The sequence below is a fragment of the Numida meleagris genome, chromosome 11, assembly GCF_002078875.1.
Source record: "Numida meleagris isolate 19003 breed g44 Domestic line chromosome 11, NumMel1.0, whole genome shotgun sequence".
NCBI lineage: Eukaryota > Metazoa > Chordata > Aves > Galliformes > Numididae > Numida > Numida meleagris.
Genome location: NC_034419.1, coordinates 9,525,648 through 9,540,668, shown reverse-complemented (window position 1 = coordinate 9,540,668; position 15,021 = coordinate 9,525,648). Strand labels below are relative to the sequence as shown.

At 44.4% G+C, this 15,021-nt stretch overlaps 2 protein-coding genes across 6 annotated transcripts in view; one reads left to right on the top strand and one right to left on the bottom strand.

Annotated features, from left to right (window-relative positions):
* MGLL (monoglyceride lipase) overlaps nt 1-15,021 on the bottom strand; it is a 90,192-nt gene that overhangs the window by 39,872 nt on the left and 35,299 nt on the right. For 3 of the 4 annotated variants that reach the window (XM_021409263.1, XM_021409264.1, XM_021409262.1), the window contains one exon: nt 14,164-14,302. In XM_021409263.1, coding sequence (XP_021264938.1) covers nt 14,164-14,302 — 139 coding nt within the window. Of the gene's footprint in view, nt 1-14,163; nt 14,303-14,813; nt 14,983-15,021 lie in introns of those variants that run through there. The other variant, XM_021409265.1, reaches the window with a different exon arrangement.
* KBTBD12 (kelch repeat and BTB domain containing 12) overlaps nt 14,856-15,021 on the top strand; it is a 50,472-nt gene continuing 50,306 nt past the window's right edge. The window contains exon 1 of one of the 2 annotated variants that reach the window (XM_021409257.1): nt 14,856-14,992. The gene's annotated coding sequence lies outside the window, so the exon portion shown is untranslated. The remainder of the gene's footprint in view (nt 14,993-15,021) is intronic. The other variant, XM_021409259.1, reaches the window with a different exon arrangement.

Genomic DNA, 15,021 nt, shown 5'->3' with positions numbered 1-15,021 from the left:
TGAAGGCAGTGTAACAAATACATGGTGCACATATTTTCCCTGGCAAGCTGGCGTGCAAGTACAGCAAGTGACTGGTTTGAGTGACGGCAGTGCTTCACTGTATGTAAACATTTTTGCAGACACCCCTGCTCTCGAATCGCAATGGCTGGAAAGGAAGAAACACGTAAGAGAATATCTGAGATTGCTTTGAACAGAGGGACTTCTGCGAATCGTTTAATACAGAAACCCTTTAAGGTTTTGTGTGACTGCAGTGCCTCAGTGGAAGCGCTGTTTAAGCAAGGTTTGTGTATTGGCCGTGCACCAAATTGATCCTGGGGAGAAATTTCTTCACCTCCAGCTCTCGCAATTTCAGTGATGAAAGCCTTGCAAACATATAAATCTCAGGTAGAAGGCATGGCTCACAGCCTGCAAAGCTTTCTTGTGAAGACTGACCCGTGCTTGAACCCACGAGTTCTAGTTTCTAACCGCAGGCAGATCGACCTGACACATCTTTGGACGCTTCAGCTGGCTTGGGCTGGTAGAACAATTGCTGAACATCTCAAAATGGTGCCAAAGTGCTGTTTTGGCTTCTGCTCAAGACAGCACCTTGGATGCATGTGATCACACATTTCCCCACGCTCCATGGGTGTGTCAGACACAACACCAAGGTGTGAGCTGGGGCATAGGTAAGTCTGGGTGCCAGCTCTCACCTCACCAGTGCAATAGCGATTATGGCTATTAAAGGAAAGCAGCTATTGATTGCAGTTTGCAAAAGCAACAGTTTTCACATGTCCCTGCCCTTCCCACAGCCTTCTCCTCCTCTCTCCCTCCCCACAAGAGGTTTCTGCCTCCTGGTACTGCACAGCTTGGCAAACAGATGTGGTTACTTAGCACAACAAGCAGTGGGACAATATTAGCTTTTACCATTATCTGCCATTAGGAGGTAATGGTGCATGCCAGTGACCAGCCCCTGCTCCCGCATCTCCACTGGGCTGCTCTCCCATGGCTGTGTCAGCCCCTCCTGTGCTGCAGCTACACCTTGCAGAGCCAGCAGCACGCCCAGGCATCCTGCATGCAGGTGGGACAGGCTGCAAGCAGGATGGTATCATCTTCACATCCTGTCCTCTGGGGGCTGAAGCACTTTGGTGGAGCCCCTGTGCGATACTTTATTGCCAGAGAATATCTCAGAACACTGGGACTAGACCAAAGAACTGAAGACAAGCTTCCTATGACCGCATACATAAAAAATCCAATATTTTCCACCCTATTTGAAAGCATCCCTCTTCAGAACAATATTTAAGTACTTGCTTAACCTCAGGAAACTCCCTTTGACTCATGAAAGTCAGCAGGACTTACAAAGTACAAGATTAAAGTTAAAGAAAGGATTTATAAATGCTGTTCTGTGTTAAGATGGATTTAATCACATGCAGAAGTGATTTCCTGAATCAGACCTTGGCAACTTAACCTAATACCATGTTATTCTATGGAAGGCAACTATGCATTCATTTGATATGATTCTTTTGCCAGAATCAGATCAACTCTAACGAAGAACATCTGATTTTTGCAGCTTTGAACACTCAGCACCAAATTCCTAAAGTAATTTTTAAAAATTAACCAACAAGAAAGCTCTGAGTTAGCTGAGGCTGCCAGAAAATGACTGCCTTACTTGAATTGACTATTAGGTTTGGCTGTGTTGTTCCAGCTGACTTATCAGCTGGCATCAGCCTGACTCTGAGAAACACTGCAAGCAGCAAACACTTATGTATGAAAGATATTTCACCCGTGGCAGTTTTGGAGAAGGATCTGGATAGCTGATCACAAACTCTTTAAACTTACTATGTCATGTGTGTCTGTTTTGCTTCCACAGGATCTCTTCATGGAAAATCAATTACAGGTATGCATTCTTGTGTTAGCTCTGTTAGGAGACCTCAGTGATTATGAAGATTAGCTATCTTTCCCTACAAGAACATTGTGCATTCAGCAGATGGTAACTTTGTCAAGATTCAAGCAGTATTCCAATTTTCTACCATTAAAGATTGCCTGTTTCTCAGAAAGGTCCAGATAGTCATTTCCAAGCACACATAATGAGGAATGAAATGTTTTGTTCACTGTAACAGACATTGTTGATGTTCCTCCAGAGGACTCTAGGCCCTCTTGTGTTGGGTGTGGACTTGAAGTTTGGATGAGGGATGTCTCTGTATCTGCTATTTGAGTCAGCTTTTGCACTTTTTTTTTTTTTTTTTTTTGCAGAGGTGATCTATAGCCCTAAGTGACCCTGGCAGAACTTGGCCTTGGGCAGGGATTACAAAAATTTATGGGCATTTCTCTTGTGTTGTGTATGTGTGTGACCTAGCCAGCTAGCCAACCATTCCGGCTGGTGGCTCCAGTTAGACAGGAAAATTGATGGTGGAGTCAGGTGTGTCCCTTCACACCGTCCTTCTGTCTCCGGGAAGCTTACAGAGTTATGTCCCTCTGAGGGCACAAGAAGTGATGACTTTGCTCTGAATTCCAACCCATGTTTCAGAGAAGGAAGTTTATTAAGTTCGAGCACTTTGCTTGCTCTGTTGCTCAGCTTTTTGGAGAAACACATTCATAGCCTTTGCTCTGCTGGCCCATTTACGTTCAGCTTTACTGCATAGGTCCGTAACCTGGGTAGTCATGTCCTTTTGCAGCTGTTGTTGGAGTTTAATGATTTTACCTCAAACCAGCAGTTCTGCTACTTTTCCCAACTCAGGGAAAAATGCTGATCTGGCATCAAGTCTACACTGACCTTTTCTTAATCACACTGACACTGCAGCATCTGTGGAGTCTCCCTCCTTGGGGACCTTCAAAAGCTGTCTGTGATCAGCACAGATTCCCCACAGGGCTCTAAATTTGGAGTAACTCACCTTTTCCAGATAGACTGAGAGTAGCAGTGGTTCAAGACTGTAGTAGTTCCGCCTGTGAACTATCTCTGAGCACCAGAGACTGAATCAAAGCACTGCACTATGGTCCAGATCCTAAACTGACAATTTTAAAGAAAACTCCTCCAGCAAATCCTGCATCATATCTTGTCTCTTACCCCGTTTACTCCAGCTTGGAAGTTCCCATTCAAGCCTGTCCAGAGGGGCTGCTCTTAGCTTGGGCAGCATCCTACTGTCTAACATGATGGAAACTTAGGGCTCTGTCTTAACATCCATGCTTGCTTCCACAAGCAGCACTCTTGCCTTCAGCTGCTGTTCATGCATATGCCTGCAAGCCTGGTTTCACAATGCACTTCAAAATCACAGCAATTCCTCATCAGCGTAGGGTTAGGAGATCTGAGATCTGCCGTGACCTCCAGGAGGAGTACCATGGGTGGGTTATTCAACTATACCAGAAAGTGTAGGCACCATAAATCAGCGGAGCAGAGGCAGAACTGGATAGTACAGATATATTTCAAAACAAACAGCTCAGCGGGAACTAGCTGGAGCCAGCACCAAACAATGTGGAGAAACAGCTTATGCTGATTTATTGTAGCTCCTTGAAGAGCAAGCCCTCACCACAAATAACTCATGAGTGGTCTAATACAGGGAAAAGAGATGAAGGAAACTACAGGCAAGGTGAGAGGGGGGGAATTATTTGAATCTTGCAACTGCATAGCTCCAGACAAGTCCCTGAAAGTCAACATTTGAGACCAGTTGTACTTTGTTTCAAGGAAGCTTTGAAGTGGTACTTCAGGGGACACAAGGCTGAGATCAGAGCTGAAATGTGTGGTGTGTAACTTGAAATTCACAGGAAGGATCTTCTCATCCCTTTTTTGGATAAAAATGATGAGAAGAGGGTTACTGGGACGCTCTCCCACTTTGATATCAGAGATGCCATTTTTCCTTTTGGGCCACTGTGGACCCACTGCTCTCAATGTGCAGGGCAGATGAGCACTCTGCTCTGGAGCTGCTCTTTCCTCTTGCTACTGCCTTTCTACAGAGCACGCCAATCCCTGAAGGGAGAATTATACCTTCTATTTCCAAAGAGGCCTGTGACTTGTTTTTGATTGAACCATCTCCACTCTCACACTGTTATTTCAGGGAGCAGATGGCACAGACAACTCATGACATGACATTGAAACAGTTAGAAAAGAATTCAGGTAATTACCCTAGTACCTGTGCAGAGAAGAAACAGAGCAGTGCACACGTGGCACAAATGATCAGACTGTTTCCAAGCTGCTTCTTGCATCAAAAACTGCACAAAGTACTTTAATCAGGCATTGTGGAATTACTTGGGTAAATCTTCCACTGGCTTGGAAGAGATCTGTGAATAAGGAGCAAGAAAGGTGATGACACTGTACTTGCCCTGAGACAGTATGCTATTATTACTTTTTAATAAAGCCCTGACTGTACAATTCCCACATGTAGCAACGGTCTAAAGCCAAACAGACAACTTCAGTTCCCTGAAATGCTCAGACCTGGTAGCATGGTTTGTACCAGACAATTCCACCATGATATGCTCAGGAGCTCTTGATTACTTCCTGCAGGGAGGAAATTGCCCTTCCTCTCTTTTACCTTTTGGATCCAGTTTTGTCTGCAGCTCTCTGTGTTAGCAGGAATCTAAATTGGTTATCTTTCACAAACTAACTTATAAAAGTCCAGTTCAGATTTCACAGATAACATGCGTCTCCAAAGAACCAATCATTTCCTGCATGACTTTCCAAAAGCCTGTGTGGAATTAGGCCAAAACCGTAGAGACAGAAACTCAAAGATTGATATCTTAATCATAACGTAGTTATGTATATTTTAGCATACTTTGAGATTAAGCACATTAATTTCTAATGAATAATCCTCTCGGCACATCCCAGAGCTGCACTCCAGCCCAGCCTAGCTACGAGGAGAACCTTTGCAGAGAGAGGCTTTGCAGTCTCTGTCAAAATCAATATCAGGAACTATTCCTCTGGGAAATCAGTAATGTCACAAGCAAAGCACTTGCCAAGGCTTTGAGCCTGTTCCAATTAATTTTGTATTCCACGTTTGCCACAGACTTGAGGTAGGAAAGAAAGTTGAATGTAAACAGCTAAACGTGACACACCATCATCTTGCTAAGGCAGTGATTGCTGGAACATACGCTTTAAAGGCTGGCATATTTATCCGTGCCTCTAACCAATGTAAATCTGAAACACAGCTGAGGTGCAATGATTTACAAGTTAACGAATGGATAGAGACTCCTGCCTCCAGTTGCCAAATCCAGGTCTGTCTTATTTCACAGTGACACTGAGCTAACACATTTGTCCAGAGAACTTAGCTGCGGCAGGCTCACTTCCTGAAACTCTCTTTCGTTTCCAACCCCAGGGCAGTGTTGCCCATGGCGGTGAGAGATGCCACACCAACAGCAATAAGGAACTTCTTGCCACGAGTTCTGAACGCTGTCTCGTCGGTTTGCTCTCAAAAATGGCCAGGTGTAACAGCTTTAAACAACAGAAGTTGAATGGAGACCTGGGCAACTTGGAGTGCAACTGTTAAAATCGGGATGAGTAATAACAATGAAATAAAGAAGTAATCAGTTTAAGTAGAGGCAAAGAAAGCTAAAGGCATGTGGGATGCCTTTTCTTTAGAAAAGCTTAAAATAGAAAAGGAAATCAATACTCATTTACAGTATCTGGAAGTCACTGAACCAAAACATACATGTACACCTACAGCAAAGCAGAAATAACAACACTTATTTAAACCACAAGCTGTTATTCTGCTGCGGGAACGCTGTGTTTTCTGTGGATGGCTTCACCAGAAACAAGAAGCACCACATATTTGGGACCATTTCTAAAAAGCTTTGACTTTAGAGCAAATGCTGTCAAAACTACAGTTATTAACCCCAGCACTGCTAGGCTGGCTCCTGCTCCCCTGGGCTGCTGGCAAAGAAAGAAGCAGTGCTGATGGGCAAGAGCAGGATGGCTGTCCTCCTGAGCCTCTCCTCTGAAGACTTACAAGCCACCATTCGTGGGACCACAAGGCAAAATGCAAAGAAGCCTGAACGCGACATTTGGTGTGCTGAGTGATGGGACTGCCTCTCCTAAAGCAGCAGGAAAACACATGCACCAAGCAGAGCCTTGGTGGTCAGAACCCATGCCTTGGCATCATACAACGGCTATGAAAAACTAGGGGCTTTAGGGGAAGGAGTTGGGTTTAGCAAATTAACATTCCCCAAACACTGAAAGTGTAATTGAATATAAACAAAGTGAATCTGCTGATTGATTTTCTTCCATCCCATAGCTCTGGAAGAAGTGTGACCAGTAAATAAATAGCATCAATAACAACAACAGCTGGCTTTTGTACAACACCCTTCATTCATAAAACCCAACATGCTTTCCAAGGGGTGCAGCTATGATTGTCACACAGCCATCTAACGAAGAGATGATCCGGAGACCCCTCACCTGCTGTCCTGCCCCTGGCATGGACTAACACTTCCTACCCCTGACATGTAAACTGAGAACAGGAGGTGAAAGCCTTGCCCATGGCAACACAGCATGCCACTGGCACGGGTTGGACACACAGTGTGAGGCCAAACCCAGCCCTACAGCAGTCTCTGGGAACTCAACAGCAGAGCCAAAATCATAGAATCATTAAGGTTGGAAAGACCACTAAGATCACCAAGTCCAACCGTCAACCCACTCCCACCATGCCCACTGACCCACATCCCACAGTGCCACATCTCCATGGTTCCTGAACACTTCCAGGGATGGTGACTCCACCATTCCCTGGGCTGCCTGTGCCAGTGCCTCACCAATCTTTTGGAGGAGAAATTTTTCCTAATATTCAACCTGAATGTCCCCATGGGTTCCCTGAGCCCCAGTCCTGTGCTGTGTGCACAGGGCCACAGTGAACCTAGAAAGAGAGAGCCAAATTTTAAAAAGCTTTCTGTGCTAAAGAACCTGTGGGCAGCTAATCACATCAGAAAGGCGATCTGTGCATTTTCAGGACAACCTGGTTTTAGCTGCGTGGTTCTCCTCACTAAGACCATTTAGAGAGGGCCAGATGATGGTTGAAGGCTGACCGTTGGATATCCTTTAAATAAAATGAAATTATGAATGCTGCTCAGAATACAGTTTTTATTACTTCAAATGTTGGAGACTAGCTCTCACACAAGACTCAAAAAAAAAAAAAAAAAAAGAAGAAACACCATAGCCATTAGGTCAGCTAGATGTTATCTTCAGAGCAATTTAATTACTTAGTGCTTCCTCAATCACTCCTCACTTCTTTAGCCCGGCAAATTAAGCCACTGCAGATTTCTGGATTTTGACAAGAGAATTTGAAATCTCACTGACATAATTTTGAATAATAAAAGTTAAAAAATGTTGAAAAATAATAAACGAAATTCACCTTTCCAGCTGGTAAACTAGCTAACCTGCTGACACCTGGAGCAAATCAAGCCAACTTTCTGCTCTTAAAAGAGACAAAGATTTAAGCTTTTTCCATCACACCACAATTTTTAAGCTTGATGGAAAGAAAACATGCAGAGCAAGTGGTTTTTTTAGCACAGGACAGATAGATGGCTGAAAAAATTAGTAATCTTTCTCATCTATTAATTCTGTACATTCTGTAGTTTGCACATTTTCTGCTTGCCCATCTATACACAATACCGAATCAAAAGATTACTACATTATTACCATTGAATGATTGACTCCACCTCAGCTGTCAATATTTGGTTTGTTTTTTTTTTTCTCTCTCCTTTCTTTTAGTAGATTGCTCCTGAGACAACTGACTTGTAGCTGAAAAGCAAGAACAACTAATGATCACTTAGTAGATTTTTAAAATCTCTCCTTGAACGTCAAGCACTCTTCAACCACAAAACCTCAAGGAATAATTTACTTTCTCTGGCAACTTTCTTCTAGGGACTCCAGATCTCACTGCTGTCACCCCACTTACATCACTCACCTGGATCATTATACCCAATTTTAGATGGGGGAAATGAAAGCACAGAGAAATCAAAGGCACAGTAATTTGTATCTTTGGTCACTGTGCGCAGACTTGACCATGCTTTTTGCCTGTTCTCTGCTCCTTGTTGACTTCTTTATTCCATTTTCTGACACTAAATTTTTTAGGTCTAGCAATCTGCCTTTGCCATCACTTTGTTAGCATGGATTCAGAAGCTCCATCATCAAGTGATTGCCTACCAGAGGAAATGAAGATGGATCCTGGCTAGACAGCAAGTGTCTGTCACATAGAAGGGGAGTCTCATTCCAGTGGAAGTACTCATGAAGTATTACTCAAGGTCTTAATGATGTCAGAAACTTTAACCTGGCATTGCTACTTTCCTCCCTGTTGGATAATAAGCCATACTGGTAGAGTGTCATAGTATCGGTGCTAGTGGAGTAGGGACAGGGATGTATAAGGGTATAATTGAGTTAAGGGTGTAATTCTGGGGTGTGATGAGGCAAGGGATCTTAAGGATTCTCATGGGCAGGATGCAATAGTCTTTCCTTAGATAAAGTTTAAGGTATGGAGAATCAGCCATTTGCTGTCAAAGTTGTGTCACATCTCTTGGACAAGCAACAATGGATGGTTGTTAAACACTGATGGCTTCCATTCAAGTGGAAGCGCATTCGGACAATGGGATGCCTGGACCTAGGGAAGGCAGCTCAGCCAAATGTGTCTGCAGGGACAGCTCTTAGAACAATGTAATTTCCCTAGAAGAACAAAGAGATCAGATGTTCATGCTGGCTCTGAAAAGTACAAAGCCACAGCAGCTTCAGGGGAACTCACAAGGAAACCCAGGCCAACTGCTCCGCAACATGCATCTAGAAAACACATTGTCTTCTAGCCAGTACAACTGTGCCAGCCAACTCTTGTAGATGCATTTATGGTGATCTAAAAGAGCTGCCCCAGGGAGGTTCAAGACTGATGAAGTAACTGAGGCAGGGAACAGTGTGCAGGTGCTTTCATTGTTTTGTCCAAACCTACACATTCCTTGTGCTACTGAAGGAAAGAGTTCTTGCATCTGGAACCCTGATGCAGTTGATGAACTCGTCAGCTTCAGTGATGGCATGACTTTCAACACGTAACAAGTCTGACAACTTGGTTCATCACGTTCGTGGTATATGAAGAACCCAAACTGATTTTGTGTCCTTCGCTGTTGTCTCAGGACCAGGATGAAAATTTAATGAACTTTATGAGATTTACAACAGGGAACTCCTGAAGTCAGCTTGCTCCCACACACCAACATCCATAAAGTTGCACTGTCTTGCATAAAAGTTCTACACTTGTGCCTAGAAGCTGATCCTAAGAGTGTAATAAGCAGAAGGGACTATTTATAACCATTGTTATTCTCTTTGTTATTTTTCTTTTTCCTTGGATTCCGTGGAAAAACAAAAGGAGATTTGCATCCATCAGACATTCCTGTGGGGACTGAAGAAAACCTGTCCTACTGAATGGAAGCTGCTGGGAACACCCACAGCAAGAAATGAAGCTGTTCTTGTGTCTGTCAAAGAGTCCCTCACAGGTGAAGCTGGTTTATTAATTTTCCCACCCCCTGGATAAGAAATCATGGGAGGCTGCCCCCATTCACAATGAATAAGGCTGTCACATAGAGCAAAGAGAATTTAGCCATTGAAGGAACACACACAGCTGATGAATTGGAGAAGGAAGGCTTTAGAAACTCAGGCAATAGCAGTATAGCAAGTAAAGCCTGCAGTGTTGGTTTGACAATGAAAATCGTTAAGCAAAAAGCTCTTATTTGCCCTGTGCACTGTCTATGATGTGATCAGACAGGCAGAGAGCTCAATTCACCCTATGACAGATGATGCTGCCATAAGTCACTTTAAACCACACAAGTTTGGCCCTTGTGCATCAGTTTGAAGTTGACCTCATTAGTACAAACTGAAGTGTTCTTCCAGAGTGGCACCGAATTCCAAATTTCTGTATTTCTAGAGACTTGCACAGCATAATTAGAGACATTAAAATTAGTGACTTGGTTTCCTTTGCTTTGACTTCGCTTCAGTTTATTTGTTTATTTAGTCATTTTGGATGGGTCTGAAAGTCAAATTTAACTTTGTCATCTGCTCACGCTGGGAGCAGTGCTGTTCTTCTGGAAATGCCATGGAAATGTTGATAATGAGGTGCCAAAATCAGCAAGCAATATTCACAGTTCAAGGGCTGGTTCAAATCTAAAGGCAGTTTGTATTTCTGCACTACAGGCACTTCTGCAAAGTCCTTCAGGGAGAGAGAAATAGGTTTTCTCCTTATTGGCTTGCTCTTTTACCACTAACAAGACAGAATGAATGACAGGCATTTTTTAGAAAGGAAAAAAAGCAAATAGAGAAGCAGGTGGGTTTTGTTTGTTTCATTTTGTATTCTTAATCACATTTTTTCAGATGTAGAGCTGAAAGAACTCCTACAAAGACAGTGTTTGCTCAGATAATTGCACTCTGTTCCCCTAAATCATGGTCACAGTGTCTGAAGTCAAACCAAGCCATTTCACCATACATTAACAATCGAGCAGGAAAACATATGTGGCCTGCACGCGTGTCAGCTCCAGGCTGCCTCCCCAGCAGAGAATGGGCATTAGCAAAAGCATCTTCTTACTGTGAGCATCTCAAGCTTCAAGTGTCCAACCGTAAGTTTATACCTATTAAGAGATGAGAGCCAAACATCACAGTCTCAATCTGAAGTCAACGGTGGATGCAGGCTGTTGGTAAAACTGATGACATTGGTATGCTTCAAAACTGAGCTGGGTCAACAAATCCCAAAGCGCCCCAAACAAACTGTTTGTAGTTATCCGGGTAGTGATGGGAACAGCTGAGACATCCAGAAAAGGCCACCAGGATACCGAACAGAGGGGAAAGAAGGTCACTGCTGAACTTCTTCAGGCCCTTTTGGGGCCTCAGAGGAAACGGTTTGACTTCTCCTCCCGACTTTCCTTCCCGTTCCTCATCCCACCTCTATTCTTAGCTGCTTTGTCTGAGGGCTGGGAACAGAGCACTGTTTCTTAATTCCTCACCTCCTGTTACCTCATATTTTGACTCAGGAGTCTCAGGGTGGTGGCAGAGGTTATAACCTTGCATGGAGCTGTTGTTTTTGTTTACACAAGGACTGCTTTTCCATTAAGTAGGATTTCCTCAGCTACTGGGACATGCCATAGGCGTGAGATCAATCTGTTCTGGTACCAGTGATTTAGCTCCTCCAAACAATATTATACAGTCCAAAAAATGGGACCTCACGAGTGAGCTCCCCGTGCCAGCTACCTGCTGTCATGCTCCACAAACCCTGCTCTTGGCAGGATCCAAAAAAACAACACCAGAACACAGTGCTTTTCCCTCCCCACCGCATTCAACACCACCACTCAATTACATCTGGGGATGAAACTGGCTCAACAAGTCGGGCAGCTCAAGGGGCTGCTGGTGGGGAAGTTACACCTTCAGCCCCAGCTCTCCCCGTGGGCTGACATCTCACCCCAAGAGGTGGAAAACAGTCGCCCTCCTTCCTCAGTCCTGTTAATATCTACTCTATCTACCCCATCTAATCACTATGACATCTGAGTGCCTTTGTGTGTCAGCTTCCTGTGAAGTAATCACCTAAATCCCCCCCTGAAACAAAGCAGCCCCCGCTGAGGAACTCACAATAGGTGCCTTTCACTCGCACCACAACCTTGGCCTCGGTGGCACTTACAACAAAGCATCCATATGTGCACCAGTATGGGCTGATCAGTTGGATCAACGCTGTGCAGGATCAGTGCCTGGATATCTGTGTGCACAGAGCAGAAGAGCCTTACAAAATTTCCCATCTTCCTGACAAATCTTTTTTTTCTTTCTTTTTTTTTTTTTAAGCCTTTATCCACCTTTGTGGGTCAGTTTGAGGAGATAAAAGAGAAGTGCCCACTCCGAAGGGCAATCTCTGCTGGTTGGCCCCGGTATCCACCCATTGTTTGCTCTCCAACCCCAGGCCAGCACCACTTCTTAATTTTTCCTTTGGCAGATATCCCATTATTTTCTCCCTAGGGGGTGTATCAAGGATGGTAAGTTCTGTTCTAATTGAAGCCAAGTCAATGATAACCTTTGGGCATCTGCAGTGAAAAGGTATTTCTGCAGCCCTAGCTGGGATGAGGTGCATAATGGATCAGTGGAAGATCCCACCGCTCGACTGTTACCGTGTCACTCATTAGCGTTAGGATTTCAACCCGAATCAACAATTGAGCTGGAAGACTGAAAGAATCACCTTCAGTATTTGAAACAGAATAATTGTAACAGGCCAACAAAAGTCCCCTGAGGTGCCTCTCTCTCCCTGTACATATATATAGATCATTTTTGCTGAACATTTAAAATTAGATGAAAGTTGCCAAGCTTTTACACATGAAGCAGAATAAGATGAGCTACTTATGAAAAGTGAGAGGGAAAAGATGTATTTTTGGTTTGCCTATCAAAGCACATCAAGAGCCTTCCTGACTGTAGAATATAGGCACTAACTTGCTGTTTAGTCACTTGCATTCTCTCATACATAACAATGCAAAACGGGCTAATAATAAACAGTACGCCCTTCCTCATATACAAATACACACACAAAGGAACCACTTGTAAATGAGCAACACTGATCCCTTCTACTTTTGTTGTCACAAAAGTAGGGCAAGCTCGCTCTCAATTAACTGCTTGGTTCACAGAGCCCTAAAAAATTAACTACCCAGAGGACTTCGGCACTAAGTTTTAACTCTCAGTTCTTTACCATCCTTTCATTTCTTGATCAAAGACCCATCCACTCACTACTAATTTGCTAAGAAATTAAACTTGAAAAGAGAAAGCAATTTCACTACTGGATGAAGATCACTCTGGGCAGTTAATGATTAATTAGCATTACAATATGAGACAGCCTGGTTTCACAGTAGAAGCTTGGTTTGATACTAATTTTTTTTTTTCCAATACAGGAAATCTTGAGGCTGGTGCAAAGGACATGGAAAAGATCTGTGCCAAAAACTTTCCTCCTCCTGAAAGTAAGTGAATAGAAGTAACTACAAAGCGCTCTGTGGACCAGGTCCATGGATCATAGGATCATGGATCTTAAGCCAAGACCCATGTCCTAGAGCCCCGTAAGTACAATGGAGCTGCATAGGGTGGCTGCACAGCCCTGCTCTGGGGATAAGGTGTCAATGTGCATTGCTTAGGTGCAGGCCACTTCCTGACCATATGTCACCACATGGCCCCTCATTGGCAGGCACTGAACCCCAGGCCAGGGAAGCTGGGCGCATATCCACCTCTCTGAGATGGTTTGGATGCAACCTATTGGGTGGGCATGGGAAACTGCAACTCCTGACTACTCAAACTCCTGCTTGAACAACTTTTCTTGTGTTTGCCTAACAGCTATAAAAAGAAAATACAATTAGAAAATCAGCATAGCTTTTCCTGTTGGCTTGCACAAAAACAACCAACCAACCAATATCCAGATTTTGTAAAGCTGCCTATACAACTAGGGGTAGCAAAAGTATGTGTCAAGCCAGAATCTGACAGCAGATACTGGCAGAAAGATGAACAGCCATAAATAACTATGGGAGAAACACAGATAGCTTTCTATAGCAGATCATAATCAGCACATAATCAGCACAGAAAGCCATTACACTCAGGGGACTATTTAAATTATGAAAAAGACATTATTTAAATGTCTCTATCTGATACCTTATCTGTGTTTATCACTGAGTTCAGTTTTGAACTCACGGAGAGGTCCCAGTGAGAGCTTCCTAAATCATTTACCGACCATACATAAATATATAAAAAAAAAGCAGTTAAGAAGTAACACAGTTAAACCAACTCCTGCCTGCTGCCCTGAGATTTCTGCTGTTACCGATCAAATTGAACTCATATGCTGATGCTGTATTTGTTGACACTAAGAAAATTTAAAGGACCAGATATCGCTGAGCTGGCATCCCATCCCTCCCTGACTGCTATTGGTTTGAAGGCACTTTGTTGCTGATAGGCATCAGCCACCTGCAAGTGTCACTCTGGATGTAGCACACAGAAGTGCCAAGCGAGGCAGCTGTGCACAGGGTGAGAGTAACTTCATGGTTCACATCTGTAAGGCGAGCCTGAGTGAGGAAAGGGTTGGGGAATACAGTCATTCCAGCAGGAGCTCTCTCAGATGAGAGACATCTCTTAGCGGCTCTGCAAAGCTGTGCACCCAGCCCAGTCATGCCAGCCAAGCTACAAAACATAGTTGCAGAGTCTTACTGATAGTCAGAAAAGTGTGTTTGCTGAAAAGTGCTCACCTGGCAGCTGCTGCTGGCTTCCAGTACCTGCAGAAGAGGTGCTGCCCATCAGCGTTGACGATGTGGGGCAGGTCCTTGTACGGGATGTTTTGAGGACTCCGCTTTGGCGAACTTTCCTCGGGCATTCTGGACGAATGACCTGCAAGGTGATGGAAGAAACTTGAGGGCAGGTGAAGACAAGACAAAGCCGACGGGCTTGGGAGCCACAGACATTAAGGAAGTCAGTCAGCAAGGCAAGCACCGCCGATGGAACGGTCCCGCCAAACCTCCATCCAAAGGGCCCCCAAATCTTTCCTCCTCTAAAACTGAAACATAGCAGGGAAGGCTAGCATTTGGGGGAGGGAGGAGGGAAGATCCATCCACCATCACTACTTCATCACAGCTTCCTCTTCCTCACTTCTCCCATCTGTGTTTACTTTGCATCATTTTGTGAAGCGGATCTTAAAAAGAATATTTGAGCTGCAATCAAGTGCAGATTGTGCAGCAACCACCACAGATAGGAAAAGACAGCCGCATGAAAGATTTATCTCCAACGAACGGCAGAGGGAACGCGGCAGAGGTGCCCGCTGCCATCATTAAGATCTTCTCAGACACCGACAGCAAAGTGCCGGCGGTGGGGAAGGAAACATCTCCAGCAAACTGCCACAAACCTGTTTTCATCCTGGGCGCGGGTTTGCATGCTAGTGAGCAGCCGGCACGGCAAGGCGAGCTCCAGCAGCTGAGGCTCTGTGCATCGCGCTGCGGTGCCGCTGGGTCCGTGCCGGGCAGCTCCGGAGCGCTCCGCAGCTCCTCTCGGCGGCTCGCTGGCTCCCGGCGGAAAGTCGCTTGGGTAATTCACCACTTCTCCTTCATTTCATC